Below are 27,580 nucleotides of genomic sequence, written 5' to 3'. Positions count from 1 at the left end.
GTCTAAAACAGCCTGAGAGTCTCTCTTTCTCTCTCTCTCTCTCTCTGTTTTTTGTTTTTTTTGTTTTTTGTTTTTTGTTTTTTTAGACGGAGTCTCACTCTGTGGGCCAGGCTGGGTGCAGTACCATGATGACGGCTCACTGCAACCTCCACCACCCAGGTTCAAACAATTCTCCTGCATCAGCCTCCCAAGTAGCTGGGACTACAGGCACCCACCACCATACCCGGCTAATTTTTGTAATTTTAGTAGAGATGGAATTTCCCCATGTTGGCCAGGCTGGTCTCAAACTCCTGACCTCAGGTGATCCTCCCATCTCAGCGCCCCCAAACTGCTGGGATTACAGGCGTGAGCCACCACACGCAGCTGAGAGTCTCTTAACTTTGCCACCAAATTATGTTCAACTAGTTACTTTCTATTTTCATCAGTACAACTAACTCCTAATCAGATTGCATCCGATTTACTCAGAATAAAAAGTTGCTGTGAATTTGACTGAGGAAATTATTCTAACTTTCTTCTTTGGAGTGGAACTGATGCGTAAAAGGAGAGAAGTAAGAATTTCTTCACATGGGGCAGTTTTTGAATGGGTCACACAGTAACAGCCTCCCATCCCATTAGCAATCTTATTTCCTTTGAATGCCACATAACACAGCTACTCACAGTGTGAAGCAAAATGTCTTGTTTTCATTTCTGGAGCAATTTCAATGATCCTATTGTCAGTGGCATACTCAATAACCATTTTCTGTCACCATGAGAGGGAATACTCTCTAGGCTGATATTCACAAAAGGTTATTCTAATTCTGCAGTGATCAGATATATAATTTAAGCTGTATTCTTAATTTTTAATTCCATCGTACATTACTCTAGGTTCCGAAAAGCCATAGGTTGAAATCAAGGTCAGGGATGGGGGGAGGAAACCCTCTATTAATCACTTCCATTGTGGAATAACCAGAATGAAGCAAAGAGTTAATAGAATTCAAAGCTTTTTAAGGGGTTTACCTCAGATTCAGTTATAACAAATAGCTAAAACTTTTTCTTATAAAGTGACTTCTGTATATTTTTTTGTTTGTTTTAACCTGTTTTAACATCAATAAACTGGGCAAAGTTTTCAAAAGGACTATTAGAAAGAATCGCATATGTTATTTAAAGGAAGCGCTTATGTCTCATCCACGCAGTATTCCCAGAGGCCTCATATTTATTAAGGCTTCTATTGCACTGACTGGGTGTCTGGCACTGTCCTAAGCACTTTCTATATATCAACCCATGTAATTATCATATCAACTCTATGTGGCAAGTACTATTGTTATCCTCTCCATTTTACAGTTGAGGAAACTGAGACATGGAAGCAATTTGCTAATGATCATGTATCTGGTAGGTAGCAAAGCTGGGATTCAACCTCAAGCTGCCTGGGCACCAAAATCCAGGCTCTTAACCACTATGTTATGCTGCCTCTGGCATTAAGAAATGAAAATTAACATTTATGGGAAGAGATGAGGAAATGGAATACTTTGGCAGTAAGAAAATTAAGAAGGCAAACTTGTCGGTCTCACAGTACAGTTTGCCTTCTAGTAGAGCTCTTTTTTTATTGGGGATATTTATCAATTTTGCAGCACTTTTCTGAATCCTGGTTCCCTCCTGGATTTCTCCCTAAACCCTGGTCACATCCAGCTTCAATTTACTCCTGCTTGGATGAACCAACTGAAAGGAGACCACAGGAGACTTTGCTGCTGGTAAGTGTTTTTCTCAGTTCCCTGGAGCTAGAATCTTTGCGCAGGTGCCAAGAGTAGAGCACCTTTCAATGAGAATTCCAACTAGTCTGTAAAATGCTTAGCACTCAGTGAAAGTTAGAAAATAAGATTATTATTATTTAAGGCATCAATCACACCATCACTGCCCTCCAGTTCTTCTATTAAGAGATAATACAATAGTATATTCAAGACAGTAGCATCTATGACCAAAATATAATATTGCAGTAGGAAGTTTTAAAAATGCATTCTAAAGAAATATTTATAAAGTACTATACCTACATTTGTTCCAGGCACTGAATCAGGCATAATAATGAACATGACAGATACAGTTTCTGTCTTCACAAAGCTTACAGTTGGAAAGACAGGTAAATAAACAAGTAGAATACATTATTATATGTGCTGTGATATAGAAAAATAGGATCTAAAGAGGCAAAGATAAGGGGTACCTAATCCAGGTATGGTGGACTAGGAAAGGCTTCCCAGAAGAAGTAACTTCTGGATTGGGAAACTGAACATTTAGCTAATCAAAGCAGATGGAGGCAGAGTTCCAGGCAGAAGGAACATCACGCACAAAAAATGAACATGAAAGTATACAGCAGCATTCAGGAACTAAAAAAGATCTGTTATGGCTAAGGTTATAAATGCATAGAGGGCCAAATGGCAACAGTAGAGGCTGGGGAGGGAAGCAGAAATGATTTCACAAAAGGACGTGGTTCACGTTAAAGAGTTTGTGTTTGAATACAAGAGCAGTTGTAAGACAGTCATCAACTTTAAGCAAAGGAGTGATATGGTCAGTCACTCCTTAAAAATCTCATCATATTTGGAGCAAGGAGGATAGATCCAAAGGGGAAAATACAGGATGCAGGAGGGGGAGAACAATTTAAGTTCATTTGTAATAGTATAGAAAAGCAATAAAGCAGTGCTCATGGCCTTTCCATCAGCGGAGATGGAAAGAAGAGGATGGACCTGAGGGAGATGAAGGAGAAGAACCAACAGGACTTGTTGGAGATTGGAGAAAGTGGGGAGAAGAAAGAATCAGGAATGTCACCTATATTTTATTCCTCCTTGGGCAACTGAGTGACTAACAATGCCATTTAGAGAAGAGGCTTGGGAAACACAAATGGTAAGTTCAGTGGAGTTTCAGCACAATTGAAAGAATACAAAGATACTCAAATGTAAAATCAGAGGAGCCAGAAGGCAAACTTTTCTACCCAAAATGATTCTCATAGTCAGTAGGGCCCACTGCACATCTTGGTAAGCTCACTGCAGCACCTGAATGGTAGCCTAATCTAATGACAATGGAAGGGCAATACTAGACTTTGAATGACTGGAGAGAAAATGAGGGACCTCTTTAAATGCTTGCTTTAACATCAGAATCAACTTGAACAATGGAGAGAATACACCCAATTGCTATTGATTCAGATGATAAATATGTAAAAGCTAACAATAAAAACATGCCCTTATCTTGCCTCCATAACATACAGCATTTCAGTCCTCCAATGCAAATTGTAAAATGGACTTGCTATCACCTGTGAAAACTTGTCAGAGATACTGAGTGAATCTGATTAAGCCTCTAAAATCTGGAGTCTAGATCTAATGAGCTTACTGAAAACATAAGGATTGAGGAGGATGTGTTAATAATATCACGGAGATCATAGAGATGGATGAGCAAAACCCAGAATGCAGGATATTCAACATGACAACTTGATTTCATGAAACAAATCAGTTGTAAAAAAGAGGAGAAAGAAAGAAAGAAAGAAAGAAAGAAAGAAAGAAAGAAAGAAAGAAAGAAAGAAAGAAAGAAAGAAGAGAGAGAAAAGAAAAGAAAGAGAGAGAGAAGGAAAGGGAAGGGAAAACTGAAACAGAAGAAGAGAAAGAAAGGGAGGAATTAAAAGAGACATAAGATGGACATTTTACCACTTTGTTGCATATAAGTTATATGCAATATTTTTTAAATCATGAGAGAAAATTAGCAGACAAATATAATGTAATATGTAGATTTCATTTGCATCTTGATTAAAACCAACTTTTAAGAACATTGTGAAGAAATCAGGAAACTTTAAACACTGACTAGATATTTGATAATATTAAAGAATTATTAATTTTGTATGTTATAATGGTATATGGTATAATACCATATAATGATGTTACATTGCTTTTAAAATAATTTATATTTTAGAAATATATACCATAGCATTTGTGGATGAAGAAATTAATTGATGTCTGGGATTTGCTTCAAAATAATCCAGTGTCAACAGAAGGGAAATTAAGTAGGAATATGGATGAAACAAGATTGGTCTTGCAGTGCTAAGTGTAATTATTAGAGATGGGTGATGGTTACATGAAAGTTCATTATGCCATTATCTCTACATTTGGATACGTTTGAAAATTTCTGTAATAAAAAAAATTAACTGATTTGCCAAGAAATACAATACTTGAGAAAAGCCATCACAGAGACAAAAGAAAAAGAGCAACAGTGCGTTATGATGCAGAAACTGAGCATTTGTCTATCCATTTCTGGAAGACTTCTTTCTATGCATGGGACTGGCACTCATCCTATGCGTAGTTACTCCTTTCCGTGTTTTGTGTTTGGAGGTGTTCCAGATGGAGCTTTGTGGCACATTCTCAGCTACTTCCATTTCTAATTTCTTTGATTAGATACAACCTCATTAGGCTGTTAGAAACATTTGGTCTTCTCTTTCCAATCATATATACTTTAATGAATCAGAACACTTGGGGGCAACCTCAGAGACCTCCCCTTTTCACCCATACATTGACACAATTCTTGCTGCCAAATACCTTCCCTGATGCCACAGACCCAGAAAGAAACTATTTTAATCTTCTCCTACAAGGGACTGGGCTCAGGTAACAGCTCTTGCTTGGCATAGAAGTGAAAACAGTATAATAAAATACTTCACTAACATGCTTATATCACTGTTCTATTAAGCCCAATTCTCAATGCACAGCATCTTAAAGAAATAAGAAAAATTATGCCCGCTGCTTCTGCCCTTTATTATCCAATATCTGCCTGAGCATGGGTCTAAACTGACTTCACAATGAAGTCTTATACTTAAGCTGTGGTTTGTTTTCCATCAGAAATTAAGAAGTTTCAAATCTTAAGAACTACTTTCTTCAGGGTAAAAGGATGCCTGATCCACAACTATTAAAAGTGCTCTTATGCACAAATACCCCTGGGGAAGGTAACATCATGCCTTGAAAGCATTCTAAGTATAATGACAGAGCAGAAATTTTCCAGATGAGCTTTGATTATGGCATGGGAGAAGGAACTGGAGAGCAGGAGTGACTCAAACAGAAGGAAAGAGGAACAGCTAAGGTGAGACAACAGAAGGAAGTCACAGAGAGAGATGCTGGTGGTGTAGGGACCAAACCTCACATACCTTATGATTTTGGCCACTCTGCTATCCCTGATGTTTCACTTTGAATGTGCCAATACCATATCTCTAGAAGTAATAAAAATTGAAATTCTTACAGGTTGAGTATCCCTTACTCAAAATGCCTGAACCGGACACGTTTCAGATTTTGGATTTTTTCAGATTTTATGATATTTGCACATACGTAATGGCATATCTTGGGGCTAAGACTCAAGTCTGAACATGCAATTCATTTATGTTTTATATGCACATTATACACATAGCCTGAATGTAATCGTATACAATAGTTTTAATAATTGGGACATGAAACAAAGTTTGTGTTGAGTACTTATGTGTGGAATTTTCCACTTGTGGCACCATGCTGGCTCTCAAGAGGTTTTGGATTTTGAATCCTTTTGGATATGGTATTTTTGAATTAGGGATGCTCAACCTGTACTGGGATCTTTCAAATAGCCAGGAGAAAAAAAAAGCTAGAATCATTTTAGGGTAAATGCACTTCCACCTGTTTTTCTTATGAAAGCACATGCTCTTATTGAAGCTTGTTAAAGTCAATCTTACCTAAATTATTCACAGTGGCCAAAGCTTATATTTCTCCCCAATACAAGGTCACACAGCTGAATTATAAGTGGAAGATAATTTCTTGATCTACTTTTTTCCGACAGCCTATCTTAATCAATAATCCTGAAGATATATACTGCATCTAAAAGGCAATTTAGAGACTTCTGTGGAAGCAACTGTAAATTTTAGGAAAATAAGTAAAGAGAAGAAAGGTTAAAATGCACTTACAAGCTGCAATTTGTTGAAAAGATGATGAATCAATGTGTCTGCTTCTATAATTCACAGAATTCAGAGTGTATGTTTTCAGAATAAGTGTCCTATGAATTAACCTCCCTATGTGTGGTGATGTTATCACAGCTTTATTAGAGGCAAATGCCTTTAAATCTTAGTGCTTTCAGGCATTTGGCTGAAGTAACTCACTCATGAGTAGGCTTTTGGAAATGTGCATAATTCTCTCCAACCAAGAACAGTCTTCCCACTCTCTCAGGCATCAGAAGATGGCTCTGGAAATAAAGGTTCATTTATTTCCATGCACCTGTCATTTGGTTCCTAAGTGATGTGAATTGCCATTGAGTATCTAGTTCAAAATCAGGACTTGTCTTTTCCAAATTACATAGATCTCATTTTATTTAGAGGTGAATCAAGAAGGCATTTTATGATATTTATGACCTCACCTTCCACATAATGCTTGAAAAGTAATTATTCAGTCAGTTGGGTGGGAAAGGAGTAAAGAAGCCTTCTTATTGTTTTAAATTAAAGCAAAGGACATGTCTAAAATACTTTGTAAGACAATCCCTAGGGTAGACGTTTCTTTTCTATGTTCCTGTATCACTCATATTAACTCTTTTAGTTGTGGATAAGTGAATCATAATCCATAGCATTTCACCTGTATTTTGGTGTGTAAGTGATGTAGACAAACACATTTCTTACTTTCCTCTTAAGCACATACAAACACCTGTTGACTTTTTCATTGTTCATAGTTCTACGCTAACAAAACACACACTCAAAACCACCTGATAGTGACCATCAACTCTAGGTCCACATGAAAATGTAAATGAGGTAAGAATCTAACTTATTCATGGTTGATAGGTAGATTTCGGTCTACCAAATTTTTCTTGGAAGACTCAGAAGAAAAAATAGGCAAACAAGGAAACAAGAAGTCTCTCCCCATGATTATGAACCATCATGCAATGCACTAATTTCTTGCTGTTTATTTTTTACTGAGATATTGATCCATGCAAAGTGACTCTGCATTATTCCTGTGTTATCAAAAAAGACTGATTGCCTAAACTGTTAATTCCTTAGATGTAAGGAGCTTGTGTGTGGGTGTGTGTGTGTGTATGTGTGGGTGTGTGTGTGTGTATATATATATGTATGTATGTATGTATATGTATGTATTTCCCCCTAAGCCCAGGAGGAAGTTGAGTTCCTTTGTGAAAAGCATCTTTGCATGCAGCCAACTCCCTGCTTTAGAGCATCTCCCATGGTTTCGGCCCATTAACCCGAGCACAACAGCTTGATGAATTAATGCTTATATAGGCACAGTTGGCAGCTTCTAATTAAATAATTATGGCTAAGCAGCTGCACGGAAGCTGTTATGCACCCTAGAAAGCCAGCTGTCAGTTTTATTGGTCCTAAGACAGAGGAAGAGTTAACACTTAGCTCTGGATGTTGGGTACAAAGGGGAAGCATATCATTTGCAAGATATATGCTGCTGGTATGAAGTTCCTGCGCATTTGTGCTAGCCTGTCCATGGAGAGATGGAGAACAAACTATTCCTCAGCAATCTCTCAGCAATTCAACAAAGAAAGAAGAAATGACATAGTCAGGAGAATGGAGCCTGTCCAGAGCAATCTAAAGGGAAATTGTGTTGGACAGACGAGCCTTTGATGAACACAGAAATGCCACTGGTAGACAAATAAATTTCAGTGTGTGGGTCTCATTTCTGTAAGCAAGTGACTATAAATCCAATGTGGTCTTTCTGGGGGGTATAACTGGTATGTTTTCATTTATGTGGTTGAAGCTTCTTATGATGCTATGTTTTCAAATATTCAAAATTGGAGAACATGGTAAATATTACAAAGCTGCATGGGAACCATCTCTAAGATGTACTTCTCCAAAAAGTTTGGAGAAGATATTTCTTCTTTAGAATGATAGATAATGTCATATTCCTTTATACAAAGCTAAAAAGGCAGAATCTTATCTCTACACTAGTGGGAAATTTACCAAAAGGAAGAAAACAATACCTGTCCACTAGGCTCTAGCATAAAGGAAGATATAGACTGTAGATAAAGGCCACAGATAGGATTAATGAACCAAATGATGTTTGTTATTGCACATCAGTATACTCCTGAACTGATTACTGATTTCATTTTTTTCCACAGGTTGTTCTGGCTATGCAATACGTGTGCCTTCACTTCTCAAAACCAAATGTGTGACAGCTTAGTAGAGAACAACTTGGCTTCCCACTAGCCTCTTCACCAAGGTTTCCAGCACCATTGCCAAATGAATAAACATAACTAAGGAAGAAAACCAGTCCAAGAAAGTCAGTCCTACTTTTATGTTTAAAGAAATTTAGATATTTTAATTCTGAATTCTGGATTTGTTTTAGAATAAGAATACAGGAAATCAAATGTTAACACTGGAAACACATTTCTTGTGGAATTTACTTCACCCAACTCCTGGGCCTGTTGAAAACTGGCAGTTAAAATCGAGTACCAAAGAGTGCAGGCTGATTTACTCTTCCTTTCAGAGATCAATGGCTCATAGTTTATAGTTTAGAATAATGCCATATCATAAAATGAGGAATCTGCAGGGTATCTTCATTTAAGCAAATGAACTTACCTCTAAGAACCCCTTACTTAAAAGGCTTCAGTATCATTGTTTCATTTCTTCCCTCTCTGGTTTCCTTTTATGTCAGTAATTCTATCACCTCAGCTGTCTGAAGGTGTTTGCATGTGATTGACAATTCTCAAGGATCTAGTTCCTTTTAGATAGATCTTAAATGAAGTTCAGCTTAATTAAGTCTGCAGTGCAACTCAGGTCTCAGTACAAAAGGCTTCAGAATCAAACAGCAGATTTGTAAAACCCTTAAAAGCAAATTTTAGACTTGGGGGGAGGAGGGGGCCTTTCAGCAGTCTGTACTGCCATCTAGCCAAGACCACATTATTCATGGCAACATCCATTTGTGTTTTCAAAGCCCCTGATGAAAGCAAGTCTTCAGCAACCAGCTTAATAGACCTCAAAGTCCAGCTAAATGAATAGACAGCAGTAATTTTTCCACTGAGTATACCAAGCTCCTATGGACAAACAGCCAAGATGCAATCATCAACCTTATTTTCACAATTCAATATTTGGCAAAAAAAAAAAAGATATACATGCTTGTTTCCATTTTACATATTGCATATACCAACATCATTTGCATCTTGTGATTTTGGAGGCCTTTGAATATTCTGTGACCTCATTGGATAAAAGTTGCCTTAGGTTAATCATGAGAGCTGAATTATAACCTCTAATTCTCTAACTATAACTCAAGAGTTAAAAGAATTCCAAACCATGTTCCTTAGGTATGGACAGAACACACAGACCATATACATTTGCGAAGAGAATTGACACACATAAAAAATTAAAAGAACCCTTTGTACTTACGGTAGAAGACATATTCAGTGTAGCTTGACCAGATCTTGTCATCTGTATATTGGTTGATGAAAGATGCTGTCACCGATGAGTTACAGGCCACCATGTGGAATCCACACTCTGACAACATATCAAAAGCCCTTTCCAGGTGCTTGAATTTGAGATAAAATCTGGAGGTGTATCTTTCTGGGGCTCGATCAGGGTCTCTGCTTTCATTCAAAGTTTCTCCAAAGACTTCTTTTGCCAAGGAAATCCTTCCACAAACCAAAATCCGGGGAACTCTCCGAAACTTGGCATCTGCCTGTCCCTCTCTGCCCAAGGTGCAGGATCCTCTGTAACCCACAGTAATGAAACCCCACTTGCGGTCGGTGGGGAGCAGGGAGGAAGGGGGACAGATTCTTGTGTCGCTTCCTTGGGAGGCATCTTCAAAGTCACTGTGGCAGAATTCATCTGGGCTTTGCTTGATTTCATCAGGGGTCAGGAGTTTGACCAAGTCCGGGAGCTGGAAGTATTCAGCTTCCCTTTTCAGTCTTCCTTTTTCTGGAAAGTGATCAGGCAGGACCACCTGCCTGTCCCTGAGATAGTCCAGAATATAACGGAACAAGAATCCATCTCTGTCAATGAAAAACCTTCCCTTAGAGTCCTTGGCTAGATCATTAGCCGTGTCTCTCTTTGGGGAAAACATTTTCCACAGGAAGGAATGAGGGATGCTTATCAATGTGGAATGGCGAGTAAAATAAACTTGACCCCCAACATTCAGCTCTACTACCTCAGGGAAGGAGTTTGGAACTGCGGCCCCTTGCTCTCGAGGATAATAACGACTACAGTTTCCACTCAGAGCCATTGTCCCTTTCTTCTGCTGCTGCTATTTTGATTTGAAGGTGCAATCCAATGGAGTCACAGCCTTATCCTTCGGATCAACTTGTAAGAAAGGGAAAAGGATGCTAACTTATTAAAAAATGACCTCCTCTTATCCCAGGTTTTTTCCCCCAAGAAAGCAAAATGTATAAGAGTCCACAGGTGAAGTGATGCTGAAAAAGTAGTTTAAACCCTGGATGGTAGATGGTAGTGAGCTGTTACTTCATAGAATATAATCAACTCATCTATATCCAATCTTCCGTCAAGCTCACAGGCAAGGCAGGCCAATTCCCCAGTTACTCAGATGTCCGTCTGAAGGAAAAGAGAAAAATTATTTCCTCAAACCCGGAATGAGTCAGAAAAAGAGAGTCCTCTGGAGAGAGAGAGAGGGAGGGAGGGAAAAACAGAGGGAGGGAGAGAGAGATTATTTTACATAAGCAGCTCTGGAACTACTGATCTCAGTCATTCTTCAATTAAATCATGCTTCTCTCATGCGATTTTGTGTCTACATGTTTATCTATAAGCCTCTGTCTCCAGCAATTAGTATGAAAAACAATTTTACTTGTAAGTCTACCTTAAAAAGAAACATGCAATTTTCAACTTCTAAATGGGGTTTTCTTTCAGCTGGACAGGAAAAGCAATAAGTCTTAGAGCTTACCTTAGTGAGTGCTGGAGACCCAGTTCTTGTGAAAAAAAAATAATAATAACCATTTGTAAAGCAATCAGAATCCACAGCCAAACTGAGTCTGGATCTTGTCAAATCCCAAACAGGTAAACGACCGAGGTATCAATGAAAAGTGCCAGAGAGGTGTGCTCTTGGAAAATAACTATTATATGTATGTATTTATATAAATGCCTATTTGTGTTTATGTAAGTATGTAGGTACATATGTATTCACTCCGTATCTTAAGTTAAAACAAGTCACAAAAAAGTTAAACCGTGATGAGAGGAGGTTGGGTTGAAGAAGTAAAGCAGAGAAAATATTCAACCAAAGCTTCCCCGTGGGGGGGAAAAATGGAAAAAGAAATCTTTGGAAAGGATCCTTAGAAGAGAGTTGCAAGAGGTACCAGGACTTAGAAGCTTTTCAGAAAGCCCAGAAGCAGAAAGATGGAGAGACGTGCCCTGCTGGGGTCCCAGGTAGCCACCCCACCTGCCGGCAAGGGCAAACAGACTCCCATGTTCCCAGCCAGGTGGGAGCCGGTGGGAGCCAGAGGCCAACGCAGCGCAGAGATGCCGGCGGGGGGCCCGGGGCTCCGGCTTCTCTGGTGGCGGAGCTGGGTGGTTCCACAGTTCCCAGTGCAGTTCGGATGCTGTTGTTTCAGCAGTGCAGGCAAGAAACCATCCAGGGAAATGACTATTACATCATCTTAAAGGAATATGGCTTAGAGGAAGCGGCGGCAGCTCCGAGTCACGTCCTCCTCCGTGACAGGTTGCCAGGACTGCATGGGGACGCCGCGCTCCAGCGGTGGGCACGCGATTGCCGGGCGCGCGGGGCTTGGGGCGGAGACGCAGTGCTGCGCAGCCACTTCCCTCCCTGTCCTGTCCTGGAGTCTGGAGTTTCCAAGGGCCTTTTCATTCTTTCTTGTTTTCACCTCCACCACCATCACCATCCCACAGCAAATCCCCGCCCCCCACCCAAGAGGTAAGTTGTGAGATAAACACAAGTGACTTTTTATTTGAAAAATCTACAAATCTTCCCCCCTCCCCCTTATCCCCTTCCCGCTCACGGAATTCCTGCTGAAGGGCAAATTTCTCTCTAAAGCTTGCTTTAAAACACAGACACGCACACCAAATGACCCCAATGTTCAAACTACAAAGTGGGTTTTATTTAATCCTTTGATTTAAACCATATACACTCAAATTCTCTCTTTTTTCTTTTCTGTTTCGTCTGCCTGCCACCACAACCCCTAGCAAATAAATAAATAACTATTAATATATACGTAGATGGGTAGATAAATAAACACTCTCTGAAATTAATGATGCTCTTTCGAAATGAAGACATGAAACACTGGCACCCACAGAAAGCCCACAGTTTGCATCCATCCATAAGTCATTATCTTAGCTTACCTGTAAGAAATTGATACCTGCAACCTTTTTCTGGGGTTGTTTCCTTACTGAGCATCTCTTTGGATGCGCCCCCAGCCCCCTCCCAAGTCATCCCAAGAGGACTCTGGTGGAAGGCACTCCTGCTAAAAGACATTTTACTCCTGTTCCAGAGGGCTCCCTTAAGTGCATCATTAGAGTTTCAGGAAGGCATTTCCAGGGCAACCTAATCCACTAACAAAGTGCTTCCAGTTGAGCCTGCCAGTCAATAATGGCCCAGCCAACAGCTTACAGTAAGTCTGCCATTTCCCCTTTAAAACACCAGTGTCTTAGAGCTCACATCCCTCATAAGAATATAGTGCTTGGTAATGAATAATATATGTGAGGCACACGCCATTCCAAACAATTGCTATTTTTAAAAAGTGAAAACCAAAAATGGAGCTGAACTTAGGAATTATACACATTTTATGAGAAACGTGCTTATTGGCTACTCTTGCCCAAAAAATTAGCTTGAAGATACACCCAACAGTAGGATAAATTAGTTTCTACTTTAACAATCTTTTCTGTCAATAAGCATTGGGTTACTGAACATATTCAGAGCATTAGCCAACATTCCTACATCTGATTATATTTGACTTCATTTCTTTAACTAATGCATTAACCTGTTCTGGCCTCAATCATTAGGATTTTAATGCTGGACCAATCAAGAAGATGTTTGTTATGTGATGCACTTATATCGCCATCTAGTGCCCTAAGCTATCAGTGCAGCTCTGTATCTGGCAACAGGGCCAAAACATTTAGATTTTCTTTTATTTTTAAGTTTTTATAGTGATCTAAGTTTCCTTGGCATGCACTGCTCACCATGACAAGAAAATAAATATTTCATTGACATCAGGTCAAAGACAAAATATATCTGAATTCAGACCTATTAAGTACTGGTTTTGGTTGTAGTTAAAGTAAGCAAATGTTTTGTTTTCTTTTATTTCTAAGAGAGTAGGCCAGAACGTCATGACAATAGCCTTGGAGCTCAGGTATTAAAACATTGCAGGGGCAGTATGGAAGTAGGTGGAGAAACAGAGTAAGAAAATTCATAATCTTTTAAAGCTAAAAAGGACGTGAGGAATGAAAAATTAACTATCTCATCTTAGAGATGCAGAACTGAGGAACAGAGAGGGTGAGCACTGCCTCAGGGTCACACAGCGCCAGAGTAGCAGGATGGGCTTTAGACCACTGACTCTTTAGGATAAGCCGTGTCCTCGTTTTAACCTTACATGTTCCTGAACAGGAATAGAGAGGTGGCAAATTTAAGAAACAAGATTTTTTTGGAAACAACAAATTTCAAGACACTTTCTTGAAATTTGAAACAACAAATTTCAAGATTACTAAACATGCTTTTTTAAAGCATGCCAATAATTAATATTAATTTAAATTGCAAGGTTAAAAGATTTTATAATATAAAAGAAGAATATTCTGAATTTTTAAAATGAGGAGTTCTGTTCATTGGTCTGGGTTTAATAGGTTAGATTACTTTTGAGACAAGTAGGTTCGTACCCTTTTTTGGAAAATGGACTGCCTAGAGCATCTAATAAAACCTAGGAAGTGAACCTATGAGCATAAAAGATTGCATTCACTGTCAAGGCAGACCCTCTCAGGAAAGGCTGAGTAAAAAGAGGAACCAGTGAGGGGCGGGGGTGGGGGGGGCATGTAGTTGATGATTCACATAAGCAGAATTCCTCAAATTTTGACTATGAAACTTCTTTTTGAAGTTAGATCACACATACATTCACAGAGACACATGCCGAGAATTGAAAAATGGAAAACATTCACCAGACCACTTTAATCTTGCAACCCATGATTTGATCATACCACCTGAAACATTTTAAATTGGTATTTTTCATAAACACTGTAAATATCTTGTTTTGCACAATTACATTGCATCATATTTTTATACTGTTATGTGCTAAAAGAGTTTATTATAGTAAGCAGTTAAAAATAAACACTAGCTTTGCTAACTCTATTTGGGCATATCTACTCTTTAATCTAAATGGAACCTCAGAAAAGCAAGATGGTCTAGGCCTCCCTTACCTTCTGAGAGATCAGGGGTTTGGTTCAAGACTGACCTGAAGCCCATTCATGTTGGGGTTCATAGACCTCAGGTTAACATCCCCAGATCTGTACTCCTTCTTCCTTCTTTAGTCTCAGGGATGAAAACGAATGAGAGGTGAGATTAAAAAGATAAAAGATTTGAAGGAAATAAAGCAATACACCACACAAAGAGATTTAAATAGTGCTAGAGTAAGCGAGTGTGTCTCAGGGAAGTTGTCGGTAAGCCCGGCTGTTCGGTGCCTTAACAAGAGGCAAGAAGCCAAGTCTAGGCTGTGAGTGTATTCCTAGCCTTCGTGTCAGCAAATAACACCGCTAGTGTTATTATTCTCTCCTGGCAGCTCTCCACTGAAACACTGTGGGATGGCACTCCCGGACTGAAGGCTGAACAGCATACGGCAACAGATTTCTCTCAGAGGAAGAGCAAGGAAGAATGTTCCATCCTATTCTTTGTAATATTCAAGCATATAGCAAATCAAGACGTATGTTAGGTAAATTGTGAAATTGATAAAATATGTTTTCGCCTCTGTTTCCTACTTTCACATACACAGCTAAATATTGAAGGGTATATTCTCAAAAGGACTATTTTAATTTTGAAATAATGTGATCACTCTCTACATTCTCACCCCTAACACATCCTTAAGTTTTCCCTGCCCTCAAGCAGATAGCTTTCATGCTGACAGCCTTCACTATTAGGGAGGAAACAGATCTCGTACACTTACTTATGCTAAGATGCTGCACACTCAAGGTGTTATGTGCTCCCAAGGACTCCTGCATTATCACCATTATCTTAATAGCTGCTGTTTATGGAGGGCTGACCATCAAGTCCTCACCACAGTCAGTCGTTACTCCTCTTCCAGCTCTGCCTGGCTGGCCTTGTGACTTTGAACAGGAGACTCACGTCTCTGAGCCAGGGTATGGTGGCAATAAGAAGACCTGCCTCCCAGGTGTGTTGCATGGACTAAATATGAAGATGCACGTAAGCTCTCTGGCACATTCCATGGCTTTCAGCAAGTGCTTAATAAATGTCGTTAGCGTTCATGCTAGTGGTTTAAAATATCTGTATTCATTGTTGTTAAACTCCAATTGAGGCATAAAGAAATTACAAAAGATGCCCAAACATAGAAATTGAGTTCTACATCCAAAATCGTTACTGTTTCCAGTATGAAAATTCAGGTTAAGACCATTGCTTGTTATAAATGTATTTATTATTCATGGGGGAATTTCAGGATTTGGTTGGGGAGATGGGGTGGCAGGGTGGGGAACTGAAAATAATCGGGATCCCAGTGATTAAAAATGAAAATGCCACTATCTTTTGCCAGACAAGATTATTTCCCTGGTACCCTTTCATTCATACTACATGGATTTATTAAGTGCCTATGTTGTGTCCAGCACAGTGCTAGGTAGTTGAGATGCAAAGCCAAATTTGATATAATATCTGACTCAAACACTCACACGCAACTGCACACACAAACTCAAAATCCTACCAATGGGGGAAAAAAATTAAAGTTACATTGCCTGGGTATGGTAGCTCGCACCTGTAATTCCAGCGCTTTGGGAGGATGATGTGGGAAGACTGTTTAAGGCCAAGAGTTTGAGACCAGGCTGGGCAACAGCAAATCCCTGTCTCTACAAAAATAAATTAATAAATAGAAAAATTAGCCTGGTGTGGTGGTGCATTCCTGTAGTCCCAGCTACTTGGGAGGCTGAGGTGGGAGGATAGCTTGAGTCTCAAGTTCAAGGGTGCAATGAGCTATGATGGTGCCTCTGCACACCAGCCTGGGCAACAGAGTGAGACTCTACCTCAAAAAGAAAACAAAGTTATAGATTCTTGGGCACTGCCTTTTATTTTCAGAAATATCCCTAGTGCTATATTTGGCCTTTGGTGTTACATAGTTCACATATGATTTTGACAAACCATTTAACCTCAGATGGCCTCTGCTTCCATATCTATAAAATGGAACTGTTTCCCCTTAAAGAGATATCATGACCAACGATAAAATAAAGATAAAATGCAGCTATCAAAACTTCAGACATTCTAGGAAGTAATTTGCTATGTAAAAAACAGATGAAGAAGGCAGCAAGCAGCCATCTTTCTTGTTAACGTAAAGCCTTACAAGAAAGAATTTGGATTAGACTTGTATAATCTAAAAGTTGGGAGTGGAGATCCTTCGAGGTCATCCACTGCAGCCTCAGATTCAGATAAAAGCTTCATAGCAGATGTTCAGCCAAGTCATTTCTCTCACAGTTTCTCCCTGAAAATACTCCTGATTTCCACTGTCATAAAATACAAATGAAAGCAAAAGCTGTCTTTATCACCATCGTGCCTCTGAACAGGAGTCTACAGGACAAAGTTCTTCTAAGTGAACTATAATTTTGAGATTTGATCTTTAAAAAAATTTATGCTACCTGAAAACAAAAGTACTGCTCTTCAGGCATAAAGGCAACATTATTGACTAGATTCACAGGGTCTAAAGTTTTTGCAGTGTGCATGTATGTGAGTGTGTATGGAAGTATACATTTCTGTAGTAGGTACAGATGTGAAGTCACATTTTAAATTTGTCTTTGAAACGAGGAAGCACTTTGGGAGGCAGAAGTGGGGGGATCATGAGGTCAGGAGATCCAGACCATTCTGGCCAACACGGTGAAACCCTGTTTCTACTTAAATACAAAAAATTAGTCAGGTGTCATGGTACGCACTTGTAGTCCCAGCTACAGGAGGCTAAGGCAGGGGAATCACTTGAACCCGGGAGGCAGAGATTGCAATGAGCGGAGATCATGCCACTGCACTCCAGCCTGGTGACAAAGCAAGACTCCATCTCAAAAAAAAAAAAAAAAACAGGAAGCTATTCTGGAAAAAATGGTCAAAGTCAGGAGTGTACAATTTGGCCATGAAGTCAAGTAAAGCCAACTCCCACATACGTGTTTTAAAACTGTAATCTCATCAGCATGAAGCCTAACCAACAGAAATATACTTATTTCTGAAAATGAGTTGGCAAATGAAAAACATAGCTACACAATTAGCTGCACAATTCTCAAACAATTGGTTTTACTAAATACACATGCACTATTTTACGAATAGCCCTAAAAACAAGAGGCCTACCTTGCTTGCCTCCCCTGAAATCCTTCCCCTACAGCGTGTTGATCCATGTCCTGTTACTATCTGTATGATGTGTGTTAGCTACATTGTATTACACATGTTGGTGGAGTCCTCATTATGTCTGCTCTATTTGCTATGTAATATATCTCTCGGTAAACGAGTAGTGTAAGTTGCAAGCCAATAATTATCAACCTTTTATCTCCATCTTTCCAAAGGCATCTTTGTTGTCTTTCCATAATATGCAACGATACAAATGGAATGAAATCAGAATCCACTTAGGTATTAGGTTCAAAAATACTTATTTTTTAAAAAATCTTCCAGAATTTGCAATAATAAATATATCAATTGTCTTTAGAGTGCATTTTAATTTTTTCTAAATAGTTTTATATATGTATAAATGGAATTTGTGGAATCCCCTGAAGCAACTTAAGGAAATAAGAGTTTTAAAATCCTGGTTGTAAAGAAAAGGAACAGGTTTTAGAATCAGGCAGAACAGAGTTTGAAAGAGGTACCCACCAGCTATATAAACATGAGCAAACACTTTACTCTCTTATGCTGTTGATGTGACCGATCCCTTTTCTGAAAGCCTGGCTCTCCCTTGTAGGAGAGGAATAGGAGAAAGGAAAGTGATACTAGGAACTTTAAGCATATTTGCCCTTGGAGACTGATAATTAGTTCATTTAAAAACAGGACTTCTGACTTGGAAAGAATCTACACCTTTCAAAGGATGATGAACAGAAGAAAGTGAATGAACAGGCTGGCTCATTCAAAAGAGATCACATCATCTTACAGTGATTCAGCACAGTCACTTTGGTATAGCGATTGTTTGTAGAAGGCGTTTTTCACAAATAAATCCAAACATGTCATACTCTTAGGCTGAAATGAATCTTACCAGTGGCATCTGCAGATGGGGAACAGCAGGAAGAAAGAAGGGCAAACACTAAATAACAAATGGAAAGATTTAGCTCAAGGAGCAAAATTGAATTGTTTTATTAGAGGACTTGAGGACTCAAAGCTGAGAATTGAAGATATGCTCTGAATACCACTTTCTTCCCTTCCCTTTTGAATTATTTGCAAGAAATCCATGGGGCAGGGGTCATTTTTCATTCTTGGTACCCTCAAGCATAAGGTCTGGCATCTGAGAGATGCTCAATTAACGTTTGTTTAATTTAATTGCGGAACCAAGGGCGATATCCTCAGAATGGCCCAGTGAAACAATTAAAAAGCTGATCAGGTCACATCAGGTGGAGTTGTTGGTTAGGAATATAAGGTAGTTGATTCCAGTTTATTTCTCAAACATGGAGTTCTACATGCTAGCAGGGATCTTTCCATTTGGTCGGGTCTCAGAGAAATAAGCTGACTGCAAAAACCACCATCTCTTAACCCACTACTACAAAGAGGTCATTCATGTCTTCGATGTGGGGTCAAATTGGAATGGAAAAAAGAAAAACCATTAAAAGAAACACTACTGAAAGAGTAAGAGATCAGAATTTTCGGTTTCAAAATTTCACTGACACCAGTTTCTTAAAAGATTCATGTCTACGCCTGTTGCCAAACAAATTAATAAAATTAACTGACCCAATTGGCCAGGCAATTCCACATGCATTTTTTAGGTTAATTCCTAAAACAATTCTGAAATGCTAGCATTGTGGGGAAAATAAAAGAGCCTCCAAGAGGTTGAGTAACCAGCAGCGGATCACACCAAACTTGTCTGATTCCGAGGTCCTTTTTAACTACACCCAACTTATTTGGGCATATAGTTTATTTTATTAAATATCCTCACTGTGTATCCAATATATTTTGGTTTGGCATCACACAGAACAACAACACAATCCAGCATAGATCACCACTATATCCCCAATCGCAGTTCAGTGCCAGGCTCGGAGTAAGCACTCTGTACATATTTGTTAAGGGGTTGTGAGAATGAACAACCAAAGGAATAAATGACAGAATAGACCACCAATTAGGGCAGTGGTATCCAGAAGTTTCAGCTGGATACAACAAGCATGTGATCTAAGACTGTAGCATATCTAATTTTCTTTACTGAAATGTTGGTTCCAAATGTAAAAAACGAAATGTTTATGAATAGAGCATCAGAGAACTGACTCTTCATGAATCCAAAAGGATAAGTAATACATATGTTTATGTTCCAGAATTTAAAAGCTTATAGAAATAAGACATTGCTTTTAGGATAAGAATTTACATCAGATCAATAAAATTCTAGTTTTTATTTTTTTAAGTGCTTATATGCTTGAAAAATATGATTTACTGAAAAAGTATTTTGGCAAGGTACCAGACAATTCTAATCCAACTATTTTATGCATCAGTTACTCTGCATTCTTCCTAAACATGTGTGTAGGGTGGGTTATGGAGTTAGAATGCCTGATAATGATTGACCTACATAGACACACATACTGGGCACAAGATTTAAGGGGCCAAAGCACATAATTCAAATACAAGGTAGGAAACATCACCTTTTTTGCTGTACAATGCAGATTTGCACAGCTTCTGCCAAGGAAATTGCATGTTACCTTTACAGACAATGATCTGAGCCTCAAGCACATGTCACAATTACCCTAGGGGTCTCTCAAAATGACAGGCTGGTACCATTGCAATGTGCAGTTCCAATGGCTGCCAGAGGACATCGGACAATTGTTTGAAATGGAGCCAGTGTTGTATATCTTCCTGATAAATCTGGTTGACATTCATCAGGAAAAAGAATGCCTATGAACAAATGGAGTGACACAAAAAAAGATTTATGTATCAGATAGAAACTGGATTCAACCTGGTGTCCCTTGAACAATCTCTTGAATTTTTCATATCTTTAAATGGGGTCTTGAGAGTAGTTACACACATTCGTGTTGTTGATGTGCAGGACATAGAAGCTACAATTACTCCTGGAGAGGACATATAAAACAATTATAAATTCAGATTAAAAATTAGATGAAAGGGCTAGGGATAGAGAAATAATAAATGCTTTATTTGCACCAAAGACAGTAATAAAATCCCTTCCTTTTATTGCCATTTGGTCCAAGGTCATTTATACCTATAAGGCTAAAGAAAGAAAAAGTAACTGCCCAATGGAAGTGACAGATGGAGTTTTATTATTGTGAGGCACTGACAATAATAAAAGGGCTTCACAAGAGTAAAAAGTCACTTCCCTTCAAGAAAAAACAAGATCACCTGCAGAGCCACTGGCCAATCAGAGTCAACATAGAGTCCTTCCCTAAAGCCCCACATAGTAATGACAGCTAAGATTGCTGAAGTCCAACAAAATACATTTTGAGCTCCTTTAAAATGTTTTGTCCATGTCTCTTATTACTATTCATTTACTCAAATATGTATGTATCTATTTGTACAAGGAACTATGTTAAGCTTTATAAAGGATGTAATAGTGAATCAAACATGAGTGTTACTTTCACTAAGTTTATAATAGGGAAAACACTCTGTGTCTGACTTGGAGACAACTCGCACACAGGAGAAAGTGATGACTGCTGCTAAGAGAACTAGAAAAAGTTCTGTGAGAGAAACAGAGCAACCAAAGACAAAGTCATTTTTTGAAACTCTAAGAAACATCATGCCTAGAACAAAGTGCCCATTAATAAATTATTGATGAACTAAAGAAAGTGCCACTTTGCATTACTATACATTTACTGGTATGAAGTCAGAGAGGCACTCATTCAGAATTCATTTAGAGCTGTTCCAGACAGGGCTGATTCATTAGAGTGCTGATGATCTCAGAAATATTTTATATGTGTATATAAATGTAAGTCCGTTGCAGCACTCTACTGTACAGCTAATTCGTATTTGGTTCTCAGCCAGTGGAGACTTAAGAGCCATTTGAGTGGCCCCTCCCTCTCCATTTGTTGACTCCACCAGCTCCCTCTTTCTCTGGTTCCTAGTGTGCCAGTGAACGCAGAAGCTCAAGATGGCTGACAAAAGGTGACCAAGCAACAGTGCTGGAGATTCTGCAAAAATCATGAAAGGTGCTGGAAGGTAGCAAGCAGGTTGCACTGCAACAGCCTCAGATGTCCCTAAGGAGGTGGTCTAAGAAACCCAGATCAGCAGACATTTGTTGCCTGGTAGAAATCCTTTGAGATTTTGAAGGGCAACATAAGCCTTGCAGCAACCCAGAAAGATATGAAAGGTAAATAGAAGAAATCTTTAGCCAAAGGCACATATAGCATCAATTTAGTTAATGTGATAATTTCCAGGAAGAGGTTCCCTCATGCTAACAGGGTATGACTACAGTTTAACATTGGGGGATGGTGGTAAAGGAGGATTCCAAGCACTGTTTCTATTTCAGATACACAGGGAGTCCTGTAATTAAGGATATCCTAAGGGTCTGGGGAAGCTGACGGTGTAAGCAACAATTCTTTTAGGCAATTTGTGACACAAAGGAGATCTAATAAAATCTTGAAAAAATAACAAGTTACTTTTGATCAGCACAAAATGACAACTTTGAAGGATCTGTGGTCACCTTTAATTACTGCAAATAAAATTTTCCTTAAGTTAATCTAATAGTCACAAATTCATAGCATTCACAAAAAATATCAAAACACAATTTAAGTACTAAAAATGATTATTTCTCACACGGAGAAGCAATGAAGCATCACGGCTAAAAGGGTGGGCTTTGGGATCAGAGAGTCCTGGGGTCAAATCCCACCTCCATTATTTACCAGCTTGGAAAGTTACATACATCTGAGCCTCAGTTTTCTCATCTGCACAGCAGGAGTAACAATTGTACTTCCTATACAGAGTTTTGTGAGAACTAAATAAACAATGCATGTTGAGTGCTTAGTTCACTAACTAGCCCATAGTAAATGCTCAACAAATGTAGCGTTTGCTATTACAAACACATTGCTTCGTGTCTTTTTAAAAATGAATTCTCCCCTTCCCCAGACTGTTCTAGATTATTAGCTCCACAAGAGCTCAGGGTAGAGTCACATCACTAACATTGGCCAATTCTTACTCTGGACCCCTTACAGATGTGAAGGGAAGGAAAGAGAGCAGTCACATAAATCTCCCTTGTGGATGCAGTGCCTCCTACTGAGAGGTGGTTTGGATAAGTCAAAGAGCATTATACAGCAGTGTTGTAATGTTTCTTGTATGGATAACACATTTTCTACTTGACAAGTTATCAGTGTCACCATCTCTGGCCCCATAAGCTCCAGAGCTTGCTCCTCATTTGTTAGATGTCACTTGTCCCAGCATGGTGCTTTATATACAAGGATATCTGAGCAAAAGTCTGCACATTTTTAATGTTCTCTTCTTTCTTTGCAAATATTCCCCTTGTTGACCTAATTCAGTCTCAGTGAACCATCATCACTGTGTGCAAATGACTGCAACATCTAAATGCTTGGCCTTGCTTTCTTCCCAACTTCCATACACCTGCTGGGCATTTTTACAGGGATCTACCAGCACCTTACACTGGAGTCCAAAGCTAAATATCTGTTTTCCACTCTCATCTTTTTCATTTCCAAGTTCTCCTTCTGTGTTAAGAGCATGACAGGTTTCTCAGTCCAAGTGAAAATCCATCATCTGACCCCTCCCTTTCCATTGGCACCCAACACTCAATAATTAAATCTACCCACTTTCTCTACTATACTTCTTTCAGATATCTCTTCTCTTCACTTCCATTTGTCATACCTTTGTGCTTTGCCTTTTACTCAAATTTGACTAGGAAATAATTACGGAACACTTACCATGAGCCAGGCACAACACTAAGCTATAAGCTCTATGTGTTGGGGATCCAGAAACAAAGTAGACCAGCTCTTTGCCATCATGGAACTTCCATTATAGGCGAGAAACACAGATAATAAACAAATAAATAAATAAATGAGCAAGATAATTTCAAATAGTGAAATTAGCTATGAATAAAATAGAATAGGTAATATTTTTAAAAATACCTTGTTTGGGGGCAAGAAGAAGAGGATTGGTACTGCAGGCTGAGACTGGGGAGGGGAGCCAGCTATGTGAAATGCTGGGAACAGTGTGCTCTAGTCAGGTGGAATGGCAAGAGCAAAGGCTCAGCTGTCTGAGGTGAAACTAAGCTTGGCTTGTTCAAGGATCCGAGAAAGCCAGCAAGTTGGATCCCAGTGAGCAAGGGTGAGAGTGCAGGTCTGAGAAGCAGGCAGGGACCAAACCATAGATTTCATTCTATGTGTTATGGGAAGTCATTGGGAATTTAAAGTTAGATGTGACATATTCTGGTTTGCTTACTTTTTAAAAGGTGACTTTGGCTGATATGGGGATAATAGATTGTCAGGGAAACAAAATTAGTTGTAGGGAGATTAGTGGAGAGAATTTGCAGGAATTTAGTGATATATGATGATATCTCAGACTAGAGTGAAGTAGAATAAATGAGGAAAAGCTGGTGAGGATTTTGGGGATACAGGTGTTGGTATTTCTATAGGAACCTGTTAATGTTCTCCCTCCTTTCAAGTTTTTTCATCTCAGTTCATTTGACATAAAGCTAACAGTGTCCTCTTTCTAAAGATGCCATTATTTGCCCAGATATCTTAATTGGCTCCCAACTGCTCACAGAATAAACTCCAAAGTCCTTGGTGTATATTCAAAGCTCTCTGCTATCTGGCCTCACCTTCTTTAGAGTTCCATACAAATGGGCTTATAGGGAAAGGGAAAAAATGGTTACAGAGATACTCCAAAGTTCTGAGATAAATCATTTCACAAATAGTGATATTCACAGAAAGTGGTGCTGGTTTTGGATATGTGAAGGACCAGTATTCACAGCTCTTCAACTGCTCTTAAAATCTGAAAGGTTCTGTCATAAATGAAAGAGCCACAGTGCCTCAACCAGTGGCTTGCTTTAACTTCCAAGGGAAGAAATAGGAAAGCTCTAGGAACCAGAAGAAACCATGTAGCCCCTTAGAACACAAATAAATAGATGAATTAATTGATTTTGTTATGATCCTTGGCTTCATTCGTTCCCTGGTCTAAAATCAATCTCCCATTATAATGCAATTGAAGTGAAACCTCACAACAAAATGTAATGATCAAGCGAACTATAAAAAGGCGGAACTTAATAGAATGAAATTGTGTATCACATGGACCATATGATTTCCTTTCTCTTCTGTCTTAAGTAAGCATTTCTTGGAAATCAAAAATTCATGTCAAGATCATCAAACCAGACTTGAGACATCATCAGGATTAACAACCTAGAGTAACAGAAGGGGGCAGTGTTATCACAGTCTCTTGCATCCACCTGAAACCTTGAAGAAGAGAAACTGAAAGTTACCCTGAGTAACACTGTTCACTTACCTAGCATCCTGAACTGAGTCCCAATTTCAATTACTCATTTCTTTCCACTTGTAAAGTCTTAAACTCCCAAAGTCAGCAATGAGATGCCCCCTTTGGTCTACCAACTTGACATACCCTGCCAAGCCCTATGAGAAACTGATCCCTTCTCACTGTAGCCTCAAGAAATGCAAGCCTGTCTCTACATTTACCTTCATTATTAATTATTCTGCCTTTTACAGAATGAATGGTGAAAGAAATTCACTTGTATTGACCATATAAGAAAAATACTTTCTATTTAACATGTTCTCATCAGAAAAGGCCTAAAGTTTCTTTGTATTGCTGGGGAAAAAAAAATGGAAATAGGCAGCTCGGTACACAAGCACTGCCACAAACACTCACTGATAGTCTGAGATGCATAGCAAAACAGGGAACCGTCTCGGTCCTTGAGACAATTTAGCAGACAAGTCTAGAGACAGATATGTGGAGGCAAAAGCTGGAAACACCCCCAAAGAGGTGGTGAAATTTCTTAAAGAAATCTGAGGAAGGAGAACTCAGTCAGCTGTCTTCAGGGCTTAGGGAGGGAGGATGAGAGGAATGAGAGGAAATATCATGACTAGACAAGATTGCAATTGCACCTTGAAGGACAGGTGGAACCTAGAAAACAGAAGCTAAAGGTTCTATGTAGAAGGGAAAAGTGGGTGAAAAAAATGTGTGCGTAAGTGTGTGTCAGGGGTATATAGAGGGGAGCAGCAGTTGGGAAAAGAACAGTGAATTATCCAGGTTGGCTGGAGCAAAAAGCACCAGTGAAAGAACAATAGAGGAGTTTGAACCTAATTCTGTAAACACTAAGTAGTAATTGTGAGTTTTTGAGGAGAAATGACAGAAACAAGTTTCTCAACAACTACCACTTCTAAGGAGTAATCCAGAACTCATCTACCCTCTCCCTAGCATCCCTCTGCTCACTTCTCAGGGAGGACTTCCACCAATGATTCCCATTCAGTGTCCCACTGACAGGTGTGGCTTTGACATTAAAGTTCTAAGAATTTCAGTTTTTACGACAGTACTAAAAAATATTTTCCCTCCATCCCCCAGCCATGAAAGAAAGGGAAATAAGGAGAAAAGCTGCTCTATTACCCATTTGGCAAAGTGAAGAATGGTATACATTGAATGTCACACGTTAATGACAATCAGTGAGGCTCACCTTCAGCAGAGAATGAGGATGTTTTATGTGTGTTGTGGTGTGTGTGTGTCTGTGAGTGCCAATTCACTCATTCATTCAGTAAATGTTTGTTTAGTATGTTCCACATGCTGGGCATTGCTATAGGCAATGGGGATTCCACAATGAACACAAAAGAGCTGAAGCCCCTGCCTTCACTGAGCTCACATTCTAGACAATAAATGAATAAGCATATCGAATGTCAGATGATAATAAATATAGTGGAGAAAAATAAAATAGAATATTAATTACCACGTTACTGGGGAGGGGTATTAATAGCAAAGGGACAGAGAGGACAAGGAAAGAGGTAGGGAGAAAGTGTGTTCTTTAGTAGTTTAAGCTAAAAAAAGCTTTTTCCAGTCAGGTGAACTATAATAAGGAAAGGAATTTTCATTCAGCAATCAATTGTAATATTAATAGATATAATAATAGATACCAATTACTGAATCACTACTAAGTGACTGTCGCTATGCTGAGCATTATTTCATTTATTCTTCACAATAACCTTGTTAGTGTGACACTTACAGGTGCAAAGGAAGGTGAGGCATCGTAAGAGAGAGAAAGGAAGGAGAGAGAAGCCAAGGTTCAGATAAGTCAAGTAGCTAGCCCAAGCGATCTTACGCAAATGTACAGAACGTGGATTTGAGTGCAGACACTCTGACTCCAAAGCCTGCACTCTTAACCCAGACACTGGGTTGAGGTACAGAGATAAATAAGTCATGCACTCTGCCTTGGAATTGCTCATAGTCTAGTAAGAGAGACAGACTCGTAAACAAGTAAATCCAGTGCAGTGATAGGAGCTATAATAGAGGTATAATAGCGTTAAGGAGACACAGAGGAAAGAGTGACTAAGTGCCTGGCTGCGGGTAGGGTGAAGGGTCATCAAAATGCAGACATATTCATTTGTGCTTATGCAATTCATTGCTCTCGCTGGGCCTGGTTACTCACAACGAATCTGCAGTTCCGTCTAAAAGCTTTTCCGGTGGATTTCCCCAGTCTGCCTTCACAGGTTGTGGTTTGTCAGCCTCATCCTGAATGCAATAAGTAGTTCTGACACAGAGCCCACATAAACTCTTTAAAGCCACTGTGGAGAAGGAAGGGAAATAACAAGAGAGCAGTCTACCTTAACTACCTTCATAAAAGGCTAAGGAATATGGCAACCATATGAATTAAAATGAGATGACTAATAGACGGGAAAAGAGGAAAAAATGCTGGCAAACCACTTGAAAAAACTCAAGGGCATGTGTATTGTGATACAAGGTGGCTGACAACAATTACTTAGAAAGGAAAACTACATGCCGTGAAGGTCCTTATTACCTAGCACGATTTGCATTAAGCCTCCATTCTTAACCTAGGTCTGCAAATGGGATTCACAAAATTCATGAATTCCCTGAAATTGTATGCAAAACTCTATGCACCTGCTCTGCCTTTTCTTTTTTTTCTTTTTTTTTTTTTTTTCTTGAGACAGAGTCTCTCTCTGTCTCCCAGGTTGGCGCAATCTCGGCTCACTGAAAGCTCCGCCTCCCGGGTTCACACCATTCTTCTGCCTCAGCCTCTCAAGTAGCTGGCACTACAGGTGCCCGCCACCACACCATTTGTTTCTGCATTTTCAGTACAGACGGGGTTTCACCGTGTTAGCTAGGATGGTCTTAATCTCCTGACCTCGCGA

General features: G+C 39.2%; 1 protein-coding gene across 4 annotated transcripts in view; it reads right to left on the bottom strand.

The window, feature by feature from the left end:
* Positions 1 to 27,580, bottom strand: part of KCTD16 (potassium channel tetramerization domain containing 16) — a 312,730-nt gene that overhangs the window by 260,868 nt on the left and 24,282 nt on the right. For 2 of the 4 annotated variants that reach the window (XM_005558119.5, XM_005558120.5), the window contains exon 3: positions 9,344 to 10,501. In XM_005558119.5, the coding sequence (XP_005558176.1) occupies positions 9,344 to 10,175 (832 nt within the window). In that variant the 5' untranslated portion in view covers positions 10,176 to 10,501. Of the gene's footprint in view, positions 1 to 9,343; positions 10,563 to 10,847; positions 11,499 to 27,580 lie in introns of those variants that run through there. The other 2 variants (XM_005558123.5, XM_005558121.5) reach the window with 2 other exon arrangements.

Source organism: Macaca fascicularis, chromosome 6 (assembly GCF_037993035.2).
Source record: "Macaca fascicularis isolate 582-1 chromosome 6, T2T-MFA8v1.1".
Lineage (NCBI taxonomy): Eukaryota > Metazoa > Chordata > Mammalia > Primates > Cercopithecidae > Macaca > Macaca fascicularis.
Note: the sequence above shows the minus strand (reverse complement) of the source record. Positions and strands in the feature narration are given on the sequence as shown.